This window comes from Herpailurus yagouaroundi, unplaced genomic scaffold, assembly GCF_014898765.1.
Source record: "Herpailurus yagouaroundi ecotype Mexico unplaced genomic scaffold, PumYag 189, whole genome shotgun sequence".
Lineage (NCBI taxonomy): Eukaryota > Metazoa > Chordata > Mammalia > Carnivora > Felidae > Herpailurus > Herpailurus yagouaroundi.
Genome location: NW_024412420.1, coordinates 12,947,729 through 12,965,599, shown reverse-complemented (window position 1 = coordinate 12,965,599; position 17,871 = coordinate 12,947,729). Strand labels below are relative to the sequence as shown.

The 17,871-nt window shown below is 38.3% G+C and overlaps 1 protein-coding gene and 1 pseudogene across 1 annotated transcript in view; both read left to right on the top strand.

Moving 5' to 3' along the window:
- The window catches only part of NPEPPS (aminopeptidase puromycin sensitive), an 81,468-nt gene that overhangs the window by 24,454 nt on the left and 39,143 nt on the right, over positions 1–17,871 (top strand). Inside the window, exon 2 of the mRNA XM_040497323.1 lies at positions 17,607–17,684. Coding sequence (XP_040353257.1) covers positions 17,607–17,684 — 78 coding nt within the window. The remainder of the gene's footprint in view (positions 1–17,606; positions 17,685–17,871) is intronic.
- LOC121044874 (ubiquitin-conjugating enzyme E2 variant 1-like) lies at positions 13,501–13,922 on the top strand (annotated as a pseudogene).

The following is a 17,871-nucleotide window of genomic DNA, read 5'->3' as shown; positions in this document are numbered from 1 at the left end:
GCATTTTACCCACAGTAGAACTTCTTTCAAAATTGGAATCAGTCCTCTCAAATCCTATTGTTGCTTTATCAGTGAAGTTTATGTAATATTCCAGATTGCTCTTGTCATTTCAACAGTTTTCATTTTTTTTTTAAATTTTTTTTTTTTTAACATTTATTTTTGAGACAGAGAGAGACAGAGCATGAATGGGGGAGGGTCAGAGAGAGGGAGACACAGAATCTGAAACAGGCTCCAGGCTCTGAGCTGTCAGCACAGAGCCCGACGCGGGGCTCGAACTCACGGACCGCGAGATCATGACCTGAGCCGAAGTCGGACGCTCAACCGACTGAGCCACCCAGGCGCCCCAGCAGTTTTCAAAGTATCTTCACCAAGAGTTGATTCCATCTCAAGAAACCACTTTCTTTGCTTACCCATAGGAAGCAACTCCTCATCAGGGCACCTGGGTGGCTCAGTCCGTTAAGCATCTAACCTCGGCTCAGGTCATGATCTCACGGTTCATGGGTTCGAGTCCTGTGTCAGGCTCTGTGCTGCCAGCTCAGAGCCTGGAGCCTGCTTCGGGTTCTGTGTCCTCCTTCTCTCTCTCTGCCCCTCCCCAACTTGTGTTCTGTCTCTTTCCCTCTCGAAAATAAACAAACATTAAAATATTTTTTTTTTAAAAGGAGCCACCTCTTGGGGCGCCTGGGTGGCGCAGTCGGTTGAGCGTCCGACTTCAGCCAGGTCACGATCTCGCGGTCCGTGAGTTCGAGCCCCGCGTCGGGCTCTGGGCTGATGGCTCAGAGCCTGGAGCCTGTTTCCGATTCTGTGTCTCCCTCTCTCTCTGCCCCTCGCCCGTTCATGCTCTGTCTCTCTCTGTCCCAAAAATAAATAAACATTGAAAAAAAAATTAAAAAAAAAAAAAAAAGGAGCCACCTCTCATCCATTCAGGCTTCATTATGAGATTGCAGCAGTTTACTCACACCTTCAGGCTCCATTTCTAGTTATTTTGCTGTTTCCATCACATCTGCATTCTGAGTGTACTCAACATTTATTGATTAGGTTAGTGGTCTTACATAGGTGCAGTTTGTGGCACCCCAAAACAATTATAATAGTTACATCAGAGATCACCATAACATATACAAGTTTGAAATATTTTAGGACTTATCAAAATGTGACACAGAGACATAAAGTAAGCAAATGCTTTGGGGGGAAAATGGGGCCAATAGACTTGTTCTACACAGGGTTGTCACAGACAGACCTTCAATTTGTAAGCAAAGCATGATATCTGTGAAGGACAATAAAATGACGTATGCCTATATGATTTTACTTCTTTGGACTTTAAGACTTGCTCTTGCTTTATGGACCAAGATTTGGTCACTTCTAAAATGTTCGTGGGTGCTTGAAAAGAGTGTGGTTTTGTAATTGTTGGATGCACTGTTTTATATATGTCTTAACCAAATCAAGTTTGTTAATTTTGTTTAAATCTTCATTTTTACTGATTTTTCCCTGCTTATTTTATGAATTATTGGTTGGTGTTTGTCACGATTTTTCTTATTCTTTACCTTTAACCTTTCTGAATGATTGTGTTTTAGGTATACCTCATGTAAACAGCTCATTGTACTTTTTTTTCTTTGAGTTACAATCTGAAAACCTTTGTCTTCTAAATAAAGCTGCTAATCCATTTATATTTAACGTAATTACTGTTATTTTTCTTTAAATCTACCATATTTTATGTGTTTTGTCATATTCTTTTAATTAGAAAGGTCCTAAAAGTAATGCTTGTTTTTTGGATGTATGTCAGTACCCCTGGAATTAAAACAGCCATCCCTAACTAAAAAAATCCAGTGGTAATTGATCATTTCACCCTTCTTCTGGACACTACACAAGGATCTTAGGAGCACTTAATCTCCATGTATCTCCATCTGACTTACATGGTATCATTGTGGTATAGTTTAATTTTCCTCTCTCTCTCCATTTTTAAAAAAATTTTAAGTCATAAGACATTATTTTGTTATATATAGTATAATATTTCTTTAGCTTTACCAAAATATTTGTTGTTTTGTTGTTCATCCTAGCAATCCTTTTAGAATCATTCTTTTTTGTTTGAAGAATACCTTTTACAACGTTTAGTATGGGTCTGTTGATGGCAAAGTGTCTGATTTTGCTTCTTTGAGCATATCTTTGCTTTATTTTTTTAGCCTTTATTTTAAATTCCTACCTTATTGGGGCACCTGGATGTCTCAGTTGGTTAAGCCTCCAACTCTTGATCTTGGCTCAGGACATGATCTCATGGTTCCTGGGATTGAGCCCCAAGTTGAGATCTGTGCTGGCAGCACGGACCCTGCTTGGGATTCTCTCTCTGTCCCTTTTTCTCTGCCCCTCCCCTGCTTGCTCTCTCTCTCTTTCAAATAAATAAAACATTAAAAAAATAAATTCCTACTTTATTGAAGTATAATTCACATGCAATAATATGTTAATTTTAAGATGTTATTAACACTTAATTTTTAGTGTTCATCTTGCATTTTGGTGAGTTTTGACAGATGTGTATTACCAGTGTTATAATATTCTTTTTTTAAAACAAAATTAAAAAAAAAATTTGTTTTTACATTTATTTTTTGAGAAACAGTGAGACAAAGCGTGAGCGGGGGAGGGGCAGAGAGAGAAGGAGACACAGAATCTGAAGTAGGCTCCAGGCTCTGAGCAAGCAGTCAGCACGGAGCCTGATGTGGGGCTCGAACCCACGAACTGTGAGATCATGACTTGAGCCGAAGTCGGACGCTCAACTGACTGAGCCACCCAGGCGCCCCTTAAAACAAAATTTTAAATACATGGGGCACCTGGGCGGCCCAGCCAGTTAAGCGTCTGACTTGGTTTCAGCTCAGGTCATGATCTCATCCATGGCTCATGGGTTTGAGTTCCACTTTGGGCTCTGCACTGAAAGTGAGGGGTCTGCTTGGGATCCTGTTTCTTTCTCTCTCTCCCCCTCCCCCACCTCAAAAATTTAAATAAATAAATAAAAATTTAAGTAAAATCTACTTCCAATGTGGGGCTCAAACACATGACCCCGAGAGTTGCATGTTCTACCAACTAAACAAGCCAGGTGCCCCATAATATTCCTTTTTTTGTTTTTTAATTTTAGAGAGAGAGAGAGAGATATCGTGAGCAGGGGGGGGGGGGCAGAGGGTGAGAGAGAGAATCCCAAACAGGCTTCATGCTCAATGTGAGCCTGACATGGGGCTTGATCCCACAATCCTGGGATCATGACCTGAGTTGAAATCAGAGTTGGATGCTCCACTGACTGAGCCACCCAAGCGTCACCCCCCACCTTCATAGCATTCATTTTTGAAGAGTTACTTTTCCTTGCCGTAAAATTCTAGATTGGCAGTTATTTTCTTTCAGTACATTGGCTATTTTATTCCACTGTCTTCCTCCTTCCATTGTTACCCTTACAAAGTCAGTTCTAGGCTATTATTTTTTTGACAACAGCGCTCCCCTCACACTCTCTGAGTTCTTGGTTCCATGTTCTCTGTAGGTTCCCCTGTAATTCCTCCAGAATGGTGTTTTTTTTTTTTTTCCCCAGTGCAAAACCGTTTTGGTTTTTATGAAAAAACAAGGTATGTTGCAAGTAGCAGGTGGCTATTGGAAGCGTCTGTTGAACTTTGAATTCTTTTTCATTGCACCATGAACTGCTTTCTGAAACCACAGAAACACTATGGTCGATAGGTTGCCATCTGAATAAACAAAACAAAACCTAATCACATTTGATTTAGTATTGAACTATATAGGCATATGTGGGTTATCTAGAGTTATGTGGATTAGGTTGCCTAATTAGGTTACATACAGATGTGGCTTGGAAGAAATGATATTCTGAGTTCCAAATAGACCATTAATTTATTTTTATTTTTTAAAGTTTTTATCTAAATTCCAGTTAGTTAACATACAGTATAATATTAGTTTTAGGTATAGAATTTAGTTTTACATACAATGCCTAGTGCTCATCAGAACAAGTGCCCTCCATAATCCCCATCACCTATTTAACCCATCCCCTATAGTAACTATCAGTTTTTTCTCTATAGTTAAGAGTCTGTTTCTTGGTTTCCCTCTCTTTTTTTCCTCCCACTGTGTTTTAAATTCCACATATGAGTATTTGTCTTTCTCTGACTGACTTATTTCACTTAACATAATCCTGTCTAGCTCCATCCACATTGATGCAAATAGCAAGATTTCATTCTTTTTTATGGTTGAGTAATATTCCATAGTGTGTGTGTGTGTGTGTGTGTGTGTGTGTGTGTGTGTGTGTGTGTGAGAGAGAGAGAGAGAGAGAGAGAAGACAGACAGATGTGTGTATACCCCACATCTTTGTCCATTCATCAGTCAATGGACAGACATTTGGACTCTTTCCATACTTTGGCTCTTGTTGGTAATGCTGCTGTAAACATCAGGGTGCATGTATCCCTTCAAATTAGTATTTTTGTATCCTTTGGGTAAATACCTCCCTAGTGCAATTGCTGGGTCATAGGGTAGTTCTATTTTTAACTTTTTGAGGAACTGCGGTACTGTTTTCCAGAGTGGCTGCACCAGTTTGCGTTCCCACCAACAATGTAAGAGGATTCCCCTTTCTCTGCATCCTTGCCAACACCTGTTGTTTCTTGTGTTGTTAATTTTAGCCATTTTGATTAGTGTAAAATGATACCTCATTGTAGTTCTGATTTGTATTTCCCTGATGATGAGTGATGTTGAGCATCTTTTCATGTGTCTCTTGGCCATCTGCATGTCTTGTTTTGGAAAATGTCTCCAAATGACCATTTATAAAGGAACTTTTGAAGTACAGTTGAATTGGAACTTCTGTTACTGGCATTTTTAGAAGATTGTATATTTGTATCTCAGTATAATACGAGAACAGAATCTACTCGAAGCTTGTGTAGATGATGTAAGCTATAACAATTTTGGCTGACTTTATGTATTTTTTTTTTCTATTTCAATCATTTTAAAAATGTGGCTTTCTGAGTATACTCTCTTGTATTTCTCTCTTTGTACTTCCTTTCCTGTGATTAAATTTCATCATGTTTAAACATAAAGAGGAGGGGCGCCTGGGTGGCGCAGTCGGTTAAGCGTCCGACTTCAGCCAGGTCACGATCTCGCGGTCCGTGAGTTCGAGCCCCGCGTCAGGCTCTGGGCTGATGGCTCAGAGCCTGGAGCCTGTTTCCGATTCTGTGTCTCCCTCTCTCTCTGCCCCTCCCCCATTCATGCTCTGTCTCTCTCTGTCCCAAAAATAAATAAATGTTGGAAAAAAAAATTAAAAAAAAATAAACATAAAGAGGAAAAAAGTGTTGCATTGTTCAACTAATGTTTTACCTTTTAGTGCATGATGTTCATGCTCAAATATTAATATAGGAAGAGTTTTTTGATGCAGACAGAGAGGGCATATATAGAGGGCTAACATGAAAAAGTTAAATGGAGTGGAGAAGAGATGCTTTTGTCCTAAACTTAATACTTACTGCTTCTGCTGAATTTTCCTGGTGAAACACCAACTTTAGTTAATTGAAAACTTAAAATTTTTTTCATGTTTATTATTTTTGAGAGAGAGCATGTGCAAGTGGGGGAAGGGCAGAGAGAGAGAGAGAGAGAGAGAGAGAGAGAGAGAGAGAGACAGAATCTGAAGCAGGTTCCAGGCTCTGAGTTGTCAGCACAGAGCCCAATGCATGGCTTGAACTTGCGAACTGTGAGATCATGACCTGAGCTGAAGTCAGATGAGCCACCCAGGCGCCCCAGAAACTTACTTTTTAATACAAAAGTAGTATTTCATGAAAAACTGAACTTTGCTTATTTTGGGGCTTGTTATAAATTAGTACATAAAAAGCTTCCTCATTTTTTAATGGTTAATTAGTATTCCGTGAAATGAATTTATCATAATTCATTAAGCCAGTCCACTGCTGATGGATATTTAAATGGAATTCTATGCTGCAGTGAATAGTATTGTATATATCACACATCATTTTGCATATATGAGAAGGTATTTGGGATAAATTCCTGGAAGTTGAATTATTGGTTCAGAAGGTATATATATTTGTAATGTTGATTGATATTGTCAAATTGCACTTTATAGAGACTATACTAATATCCAGAAACTTGTTAATCAAACACTCTATTCAGTACCGTATCATCTCAAATTTTTTTATCTTTGGTAATCTGATAGGTAAAAGGTAATCTTATAATACCTTTACTTTGTATTTCTTTATATTATCAAATTAAGAATCTGTGTATTTTAAAAACCATTCATATTCGGGGCACCTGGGTGGCTCAGTCAGTTAAGCATCCAACTGTTGATTTCAACTCAGGTCATGATTTCATGGTCATGTATCAGGCTCTGCAGTGACTGCATGGAGCCTGTTTGGGAGCCTCTCTCTCTCACTCTCTCTGCCCTCCCCTGCTCATGCTTTCTCTCTATCTCAAAATAAATAAACAATTAAAACAATTCTTGTTTGAATTTTCTGTGATGTGCCTGTTCATATCATTGCCCATTTTTAATCGGATGCTGCCCTTTTTTACTGATTTTTTAAAAAAATCAATACTAAATCTAAGGGAGAGTAACCCTTTTTCTATCAGTGAGAGAGAGAGAGAGTGTGTGTGAGTCAGGAAGAGGGGCAAAAGGAGAGGAAGAGAGAATTCCAAGCAGGCTTCATGCTCAGTGCGGAGCCCAATGTGGGGCTTGATCCCACAACCATGAGATCATGACCTGAGCTGAAACCAAGAGTTGGCCCCTTAACCAACTGAGCCACCCAGGTGCCCCTATGACTTCTAGATTTTAAGGCATGTTTAGAAAGGTTTTTCCAGGCATTGGTTATTTGTAAAAGGCAGTATTTTTATAGTTCTGGTTTTAAACATAAGTCTTTCTTCCACTTGGAATTTATTTTCATATTAGATATAAGGTATGAATCCAACTTAAATTTTTTTTTAAATTTTTTTTTTCAACGTTTATTTATTTTTGGGACAGAGAGAGACAGAGCATGAACGGGCGAGGGGCAGAGAGAGAGGGAGACACAGAATCAGAAACAGGCTCCAGGCTCTGAGCCATCAGCCCAGAGCCCGACGTGGGGCTTGAACTCACGGACCGCGAGATCGTGACCTGGCTGAAGTCGGACGCTTAACCGACTGCGCCACTCAGGCGCCCCTCCAACTTAAATTTTTGCCACAACATCTTTTATGGAATAATCCATCTTTTCCCTCATATTCAAAATGCCACCTTTATTGTATGTTAAATCATATGTATTTGATTCTCCTTTTTACTTTTTGAATATTCTGTATTGCTAAGTGTAGTTCCATACTCACAATGATTGTAATTTTGTAATATGTTTTAATAGCTATATAACAGGTCCTCTCATTACATTCCTTGTTCTGAATTCATCGAGTTTCTTATTTATTTTTACATATGAATATCAGTGTCAGATTGTCCCATTAAAAAAGAAAAACTATTGGTATTTTTATTGGGATCATATGATATGTAACCTAAAGACAATAACAATGAGATTTATCCCTAAGATTATTATTTACCTTTCCATTGTTTGTCTTTTGTGTCTCTGAGTAGTGTTTGAAATTATCTTCATAAAGATTTTACACATTTCGGGTGCCTGGGTGGCTCATTTGTTAAGCATCTGACTTTGGCTCAGGTCATGATCTCACGGTTCATGAGTTCGAGTCCCACTTCAGGTGAGCACAAGCCCCATTTCAGGTGAGCTGCATTTCTGTCTCTCCCTCTCTCTCCCTCTCTCTCTCCTTCCCTCCCCCCCCCCCCCACCTGCCCTTTGCTTAACTTGCACCCCCCCCAAGGAAAAAAAAAGATTTTACACATTTCTTACCATATGTATTCCTAGGTGTTTTATACTTCTTGTTGCTATTATGAATGAAGTCTTTTGTTATATCTTCTAGTTATGGCTCTTGATTTCTCTGTGTTAATTTTTTTTTTAATGTAAACTCTATGCCCAATGTGGGACTTGAATTCATGACTCTGAGATCAAGAGTCACATGCTCTACTGACTGAGTCAGCCAGGCACCTCCACTCTGTGTTAATTTTGTATCTTGTTTTACCTTACTGAATGTTTTAAATCATTTCTTTTCACTTGATTCTCTTGGATTTTCCTGAAATACAGTCTCATAACTGATACAGCTTTATCTATACTTACTAAGTTTTTACCAAGAGTGGCTGATGAACGTTTAATCATGTTTTCAGCATCTATAGGGTAAACTATTTTTTTCTCTTAATCTGTTTTTACTGAACTAGTTTAGTTGTGTTTAAAGCAACTATAAGAAATGTTTTGGAGTTAGGATAGATGACACCCATCTGTTTTTAGTATGACTTGCATTTCCTTAAATTTTTTAAATCTTTTATCGTGAAAAATATTGTGTACCTCAAAAAAGTGCCTATGGCAATTGTACAGCTTAGTACTATAATCCTAAAGACCTATTACCATGCCCCTTTCTGATCACATCCCATCTTACCTTACTTTGACTTTCAAAGTAATGATTTTCTTCTTTTGCTTTATAGTGTGACAACATAAGTACACGTTCATGAATAATATAGCTTAGTTTACGTTTTTGTACTTTATGTAAATGGAATCACACAGTAAAATACTGTATGGCTTCTTTTGCTCAAATATTAAGTTTTTAAGATTTACCCATGTTGTATACAGCTGGAGTTTATTCTTTTTTTTTTTAATTTTATTTTTTATTTTTATTTTATTATTTTTTTATTTTTTATTTTTTAAAATTTACATCCAAATCAGTTACCATATAGTTCAACAATGATTTCAGGAGTAGATTCCTTAATGCCCCTTACCCATTTAGCCAATCCCCCCTCCCACAACCCCTCCAGTAACCCTCAGTTCTCCATATTTATGAGTCTCTTCTGTTTTGTCCCCCTCCCTGTTTTTATATTATTTTTGTTTCCCTTCCCTTATATTCATCTGTTTTGTCTCTTAAAGTCCTCATATGAGTGAAGTCATATGATTTTTGTCTTTCTCTGACTGACTAATTTCACTTAGCATAATACCTTTCAGTTCCATCCATGTAGTTGCAAATGGCAAGATTTCATTCTTTTTGATTGCCGAGTAATATTCCATTGTGTGTGTGTATATGTGTATATATATATATACACATATATATGTGTGTGTGTGTGTGTATGTGTGTATACATATACACATACACACACACACACACCACATTTTCTTTATCCATTCATCCATCGATGGACATTTGGGCTCTTTCCATACTTTAGCTATTGTTGATAGTGCTGCTATAAACATGGGGGTGCATGTGTCCCTTCGAAACAGCACATCTATATCCCGTGGATAAATGCCTAGTAGTGCAATTGCTGGGTCATAGGGTAGTTCTATTTTTAGTTTTTTGAGGAACCTCCATACTGTTTTCCAGAGTGGCTGCACCAGCTTGCATTCCCGTGGAGTTTATTCTTTTTTGTCACTACCCTGCATTCCATTATAGAAACATACCAAAATATATTTATCCTTTCTTCCATTGGTGGACATTGATGGACATCTGGATTGTTTTAGTTTGAGGCTATTGGGAACAATGTGGCTACATACTTTTTTTTTTTTTTTAATGTTTATTTATTTTAGAGAGCAAGCTGGGGAGGGACAGAGAGAGAGACGGAGACAGAAGATCTGAAGCAGGCTCCACGCTGTCAGTGCAGAAATGGATGTGGGGTTCGAACTCACAAATCAATCATGACCTGAGCTGAAGTCGGACATTTAACCGACTGAGCCACCCAGATGCTCTGCTATGTATTTTCTTAATGTTCAGCCTGGTGCACATAGGCATACTTTGCCATCAAGTATATGCCTTGGAGTGGAGTTTCTGTGCTATAGGGTGTAATTATTTTCAAGGTATGTCAGTTACATTACCTCCAAGAGTGAGTTCCAGCTGCTCCACGGTCTTCGGTCTTTTTTTTTTTTTTTTTTTTTCAAGTTTATTTAGTTAAGTAATCTCTACACATAACGTGGAGCTAGAACTCATGACCCTCACGAATTCACTGCTGCATGCTCTTCTATTCGGCCAGCCAGGCACCCCAGCTGCTTCACATTCTTAATAACACTTGGTGTTTTTAGACTTCTTGCTGTTAGCTAATCTGGTAGGTATGTAATGGTATCTGACTGAGGATTTAATTTTCATTTCCTGATTTTAATGAAGTTGGTTACCTTATTGTATATATATTGGGCATACATATTTTCTTTATTGTGTCAAAGTATTTTGCCTATTTTTATTCTGAGTTCTATGTCTTTTTCTTGGAATTTAAAGGAGTTCTTTTTATGTTCTGGATGTAAGTTCTTTGCCACTTATGTGTCACAAATATCTTCTGCATCTTAAGTTTAATTTTTTAAATTTTTTTATTTTTTATTTTTTTTGAGAGAGAGAGAGAGAGAGCAGGGGAGGGGCAGAGAGAGAGGGAGAGAGTGAATCCCAAACAAGCTCCATGCTGTCAGTGCAGAGCCCAATGCGGGGTTTGAACTCATGAACCGTGTAATCATAACCTGAGCCAAAATCAAGAGTCAGGTACTTAACTGACTGAGCCACCCAGATGCCCCTCCCTGCATCTTAACTTTCTTAATGGTGCCTCTTAATGTACAGAAATTCTTATTTCATGAGAAATACAATTTATCATTTTTTTCTTTTTAAAAACTTTTTTAAAGATTTTATTTTTAAATAATCTCTATACCCAGTGTGGGACTCGAACTCACAATCCTGAGATCAAGAGTCGCATGCTCTACTGACTGAGCCAGTCCGGCACCACCCCCCTCCCCTTTTCTTTTTCTTTGTGACTATTGCTTTTTGTCTTAAAAAAAAACCAAAACTTTTTCGATTCTAATATCATGAAGATATCATCCATATTACCTTTTTATTTTTTATTTAAAAAAAATTTTTTTTAACTTGTATTTACTTTTGAGACAGAGAGAGACAGAGCATGAACGGGGGAGGGTCAAAGAGAGAGAGGGAGACACAGAATCTGAAACAGGCTCCAGGCTCCAGGCTCTAGGCTCTGAGCGGTCAGCACAGAGCCCGACGCGGGGCTCGAACTCACGAGCCGTGAGATCATGACCTGAGCCGAAGTCGGACGCTTAACCGACTGAGCCACCCAGGCGCCCCCATATTACCTTTTTAAAAAAATATTTATTTATTTTGAGAGAGAGCACGCAAGCGAGCAGGGGAGGTGCAGAGAGAGGGAGAGAGAGCAAATCCCAAGCAGGCTTTGCACTGACAGTGCAGAGCTGGATGCAGGTCTTGAACCCAAAACTGAGATCATGACCTGATCCAAAACCGAGAGTCGGATACTTAACCAACTGAGCCACCTAGGTGCCCCTATTATCTTTTTTTTTTTTAAGTTTACTTATTTATTTTTAGAGAGAGTGAGAGCATGAGCATGAGCAGGGGAGGGGCAGAGAGATGAGGAGACAGAATCGCAAGCTCTGTGCTATCAGCGCAGAGCCCCATGGGGCTCAATCACACAAACTGAGATCATGACCTGAGCCAAAACCAAGAGTCGGATGGTCAGTGGACTGAGCCACCCAAGTGCCCCCATCCATATTACCTTTGAAAAGCTTTGTTTTGATTTATATAATGTACTTCTTAAGGTATGGTATGAGTCCAGGTCCAGCTTGGTTTCTAACCCCCAAAGGGAATTGTGCCTTAGTACTTACTAGACTACTCAGTACTTACTAGACTTACTTATTAGAACATTATCCTTTCCCCACTGCTTTGTAGTGCTCCATTTGGTAGTTCATGTAATTGATACTTCTAGTATCTGTTGATTAAGATTTTGGTCAACCTTTTGTGAGGTTAGTGCTATGTTAAAATAGACTTGATTTTTTATTTTTTAATTTAATTTTGTTTAATTCCGGTATAGTTAACATACAGTATTATGTTAATTTTAGGTGTACAGTATAGTGATTCAACAATTCTGTACATTACTCGGTGTTCATCCTGATAAGTGTACTCTTTAATCTCCCATCACCTGTTTCACCCATCCCCCTCACCCACCTCCCCTCTGGTTTGTTCAGTTTGTTCTCTGTCGTTAAGAGTCAGTTTCTTGGTTTCTCTCTTTGTCTCTTTTTTTTTCTTTGTTCATTTGTTTTGTTTCTTAAATTCCACATATGAGTGAAATCATATTTGTCTTTCTGTGACTGCCTTATTTCCCTTAGTATTATACCCTCTAGCACCATCCATACTGTTGCAAATGACAAGATTTCATTCCTTTTTATGGCTGAATAATAATAATCCATTGTATGTATATATTCCACATCTCTATCCATTTATCTGTCAGTGGACACGTAGGTTACTTCCATAATCTGGCTATTGTAAATAATGCGATAAACATAGGGGTTGCGCGTATATATCCCTTTGAGTTAGTGTTTTTGTACTTTTTGGGTAAATATCCAGTAGTGCGATTCCTGGATCATATGGTATATTTTCAACTTTTTGAGGAACTTCCTTACTGTCTTCAACAGTGGCTGAACCAGTTTGCATTCCCACCAGCAGTACACGAGGGTCCCTTTTTCTCCAGATCCTTGCCAATACTTGTGTCTTGGGTTTTTGATTTTAGCCATTCTGACCAGTGTGAGGTGATAGCTCGTGGTAGTTTGGATTTACATTTCCCCAATGACAAGTGATGTTAAGCATCTTTTCATCTGACTGTTGGCCATCTGTATGTCTTTGGAGAAATGTCTATTCATGTCTTCTGCCCATTTTTTTTCAATATATGAAATTTATTGTCAAATTGGTTTCCATACAACACCTAGTGCTCATCCCAAAAGATGCCCTCTTCAATACCCATCACCCACCCCACCCACCCCCCATCAACCCTCAGTTCTCAGTTTTTAAGAGTCTCTTATACTTTGGCTCTCTCCCACTCTAACCTCTTTTTCTTCTGCCCATTTTTATATTAGATTATTTGCTTTTGGGGTGTTGAGTAAAAATAGATTCGATTTTTATGACTACTAATATTTTTTAAAGTCAAGAAAAATATGAGATACTTCAGGTAAATAATGTTTTATGTTCACATTGTGAATGCAAGAGATCAGAGAATCAGTGAGACCTACAGGAAGCCTGTGGTTCACAAAGAAAGGAAGCTATTTTATATATTCTTTATTTTTTATATCTATTATTTATGTAGCATAGTACTGGTTGAATAAAAGGTTAAATTGAGATATAGGATTGTTAGCATATATGAACATATTTAACAAATTTTCAATTAAGAAAAACTCATCTAGATTTTATTAAGTAAAGCAGGAGTTACCTTATAATTACCGATTGTGTTACCACTGATAATACAGATTGGCTTTAATGATAACGGTAGGCTCCCTCATAGCGGTATGTGCTTATTTAAAAAAGGTATTAGCGGTGCCTGGGTGGCCCAGTCAGTAAAGCATCTGACTCTTGATCTCAGCTCAGGTCTTAATCTCAGGGTTGTGAGTTCAAGCCCTGCACTGGGCTCTGCACTGGGCCTGAAGCCTACTTTAAAATAGAAAAGAAAAAAGAATTAGTATTAGTGACATAAGATTGCAGCCATTATGGCCTTGGACAATTTATGAAAATCAAATATGCAGTCTTAAAATTAAATGTGAATATAAATACCCAGGAGTACCCCCATCTGTAAGATTTATAATAAAAATTAATATGAATGGAGTTAAGAGTTCTAATGCAGTGGTGGACCCAAGAGACATATCAGTGTTAGCAAAATGGCAGAATTCATATAGCATCAAAGTTGTCCTGTGAGAGCTTCAGCGCCTAATGATGTCTAAAGAAAACGAAACTGCCTCAGCCACTGGAAGGACACTGTTACAATAAGTATTCAAAAAGAAAAACCACAGCCCCCTTCCCCCAGTTCGACTGACTGACTGGAAGAGTGTCCCATAATACAAGAGACTTTTTAAGAATTCAAATATATGATTACTACTCTTTTTTCTAACCTTTATTTATTTATTTATTTTTTTTTTGAGAGACAGAGCATGAGCCGGGGAGAGGCAGAGAGAGAGAGACACACACAGAATCTGAAGGAGGCTTCAGGCTCTGAGCTGTTAGCTCAGAGCCCAACATGGGGCTCCAACCCATGAACTGAGAGATCATGACCTGAGCAGAAGTCCAGTGCTCAACGGACTGAGCCACCCCATACAGGCACCCCATACTACCCTTTTTTTTCTAAGAGAATTTTAGAGGAGGGTTTATTCTTTTTTTTACACATGTAATATAGTTGCTATGTACACTTGAAAGCCCATATTAGAATGGAATACAGCAATACAAAACTTGATTGTTGTTTTTAATTTTTTAATGTTTATTAATTTTTTGAGAGAGAAAGAGTGAGTGAGAAAGAGTGAGGGGCAGAGAGAGAGAGAGGGAAGCATAGAATCCAAAGCAGGCTCCTGGCTCTGAGCTGTCAGCACAGAGCCTGACACGGGGCGTGAACCTATGAACTGCGAGATCATGACCTCAGTCAAAGTAGGACACTTAACCAACCGAGCCACCCAGGTGCCCCACAAAACTTGTTTCAATTTAAAAACTGCTATTCTTGGGACACCTAGCTCGTTCAGTTGGTGGATCATGTGACTCTTTTTTTTTTTTTTTAAGTTCATTTATTTTGAGAGAGAAAGAAAGAGTGAGCAGGAGAGAGTCTGAGAGGTAAGGAGAGAAAGAATCCCAAGTAGGCTCTGCACGGTCAACACGAAGCCCACTGTGGGGCTTGATCCCATGAACCATGAGATCATGACCTGAGCTGAAATCAAGATCCGATGCTCAACTACTGAGCCATCCATGCACCCCCAGAGGGGTACATTCTTAAGCATTAAGGTGATTCTTGGTTTTCCTCTAGGCTAAGTATGATTCTATATATAGGAATCAAGTTAGAGCAAATCTCGAGTTTTTGCCAGCAAGTCATTTCAGTGAAGATTTCATCAGTATTGTATATATGCCAAGTCATGAGTTCTTTTCAAATTTAGGAGCTAGTTTATGACGGTAGAAACAATTTTGGCAGTAGGAAGGGAACTGAGTTCTAGTCCAACTATGTGACCTTAGGCAAATCATTAACTTTTATGTATCTCATTTTCTTCATCTTTAAAACAAATATTTGATTAAAGTTCTTTTAAAATCTGAAATTGTAGGGCATCTGCGTGGCTCAGTTGGTTGAGCCTTGACTCTTGATTTCATCTCAGGTCATGATCTCACAGTTCATGGGATTGAGCCACATGGGGCTCAGCGCTGACAGCATGGAGCCTGTTGGGATTCTATCTCTCCTTCTCTCTCTCTGCCCCACCCCTGCGCTCCCTTCCTCTCTGAAAATAAATAAACTTAAAAAAAATCTGAAATTATAGTTTAATGGTTTTGTGAAGATTTAGCTTTATAAAGACATGTTTGAACCATAATAGTATTAGAAACATTGAAAATTCAATCAGGGTGATTCATAAAAAGGAGTGAATTGTGGGCATCTTGCCTGGCTTACAGAATGTTATTAAATCTGAATCATTGTTACCCATATCAAACTTAAGTCCATGACTGATAAGCCTACCTCTCTGTCTTTTTACCCTCTCTTTTAATAACAGTTTTATTGAGGTAGGATTCACATACCATACAATTCACTCATTTAAAGTGTACAATTCAGTAATTTTTAGTATACTCACAGAATTGCACAGCCATCACCAGAATCAATTTTAAACATTTTCATCACCCCATTAGGAATGTACCTGTAAGCAGTCACTTTCCCTTTCTCCTCAAACTCCCAGCCCTAGGCAACCCCTAATCTACTTTCTGTCTCTATATAGATTTGCCTATTCTGAACACTTCTTATAAATATGTGGCCTTTTGTGTCTGGTTTCTTTCACTTAATACAATATTTTTCAAGGTTTATCCTTACTGTAATATATAGCAACACTTTATTTCTTTTTGTTGTCAAACAGTATTCCATTGTATACCACATTTTTATCTGTTCATCATTTGATGGACATTAGGGTTGTTTCCACTTTTTGGCTATTGTGAATAATGCTACTACAAACATTTGCGTATAAGTTTTTGTGTGGACATATGTTTTTATTTCTCTTGGATATATACCTAGAAGTGGGAGCTGGGTCTTATGGTTATTCTATTTAATAATTATTTGAGGAACTGCTGGGCTGTTTTCCAAAGCGGCCCCGCCGGTTTACATTCCCACCAGTAATGTACCAGGATTCTAATTTCTCTACATCCTCCCTTACACTTAGTATTTTCTCTCTTTTTGATTTTAGGCATCCTAGTGGGTGTGAAGTGGTGTTTCATTGTGGTTTGATTTGCATTTCCCTGACGTTGAAGGATGTTGAGCATCTATTCATGTGCTTATTAAGGCTACCTCTTTGGCTGACTTCTGATGTTGGGAATGTGATGTGGTTGAAGTTGATCTACTTTTTCCCTCTTTTCCCTCAAGTGTCAATTGAGCATTCTGAAGTATCAAATAAGCAATCTTTTGTTACTACTGGTAGAGAGTAAATCAAAGCTGTAATTTAATCCATGCATCTGTTTTCACCTGTATTTCTGTAAAATGCAACAACAAAGAATTTTATTGGAAGTATGACCTGTATTTTACATTTGATTTTTTAAATTTTTTTATTTATTTTTGAGAGAGCAAGAACCAGCAGGGGAGGAACAGAGAGAGAGGGAGACAGAGAATCCCAAGCAGGCTCTGCACTGTCAGCATGGAGCACAATGTGGGGCTGGAACCCACAAACCATGAGATGATGACCTGAGCCAAAATCAAGAGCTGGATGTTTAACCGACTGAACCACCCAGGCACCCCAGTATGACCTGTATTTTGGTTGGAATTGTTACCTATCTTTGATTAGGGGACAGAACTTTCATTGATATATTTTAACACCGAAATCTTGGCAATTTGCTGTATCTTTCGAACGTTCATGAGTAAAACTACAACATAGAAAGCAATATCTTGTCTGGGACAGGGATGCCTGGGTGGCTCAGTTGGTTGTACATCCAACTCTTGATTTCGGCTCGGGTCATGATCTCATGGTTCATGGGTTCGGGCCCTGCATCAGGCTCTGTGCTGACAGCTCAGAGCCTGCTTGGGATTCTGTCTCCCTCTCTCTCTGCCTCTCCCCCGCTCATTCAGTCTCTCTCAAAATAAATAAAAGCAAACTTAAATATCTTAGTCACACAAAGATGTGAATGAAGCATGTCTGGGAATCTGGTAGAAAACCTTTTCATATTTATATTAGCCCTATTTCCTTTGTGTTATGAAAGTTTTGTGTATTAATACAGATGTATAATTGTTTTTCATGAGCCTTTTTAACTTAGGATGTGGCCTAAAATAGGTTAGTTTGAAATGATACTTTTGTTACTACAAACTTAATTTATTAAATTAAGAGTACTTAGTTTTAGGGACACCTGGCTGGCTCAGTCGATAGAGCACGTGACTCTTGATTTCAAGGTTGTGAGTTCAAACCCCACGTTGAGTGTGAAGCCTACTTAAAGAAAAAAAAAAAGAATATTTAGTTTTAGTAGAGATTTTGCTCTTAAAAAAGTTAATTGTTGCAGTCTAGATTTGTCTTAGTTCAGTCAGATATGTGAAGTAATGTTTTTTATTTCCATTCCAGAAATACATGCTACAGGATTTAATTATCAGAATGAAGATGAAAAAGTCACCTTGTCTTTTCCTAGCACTCTCCAAACAGGTAAGAGTCATGGCTTTTGTAAGATCCCATGTGACATCTTATTTCTTCCAAAGTAGTGACATCTTACTTCTTCCAAAGAAATTTGTCGTGTGCCTTTTTTTTCCCCCTCACCGTTTTTTTTTTCTCAATATATGAAGTTTATTGTCAAATTGGTTTCCATACAACACCCAGTGCTCATCCCAAAAGG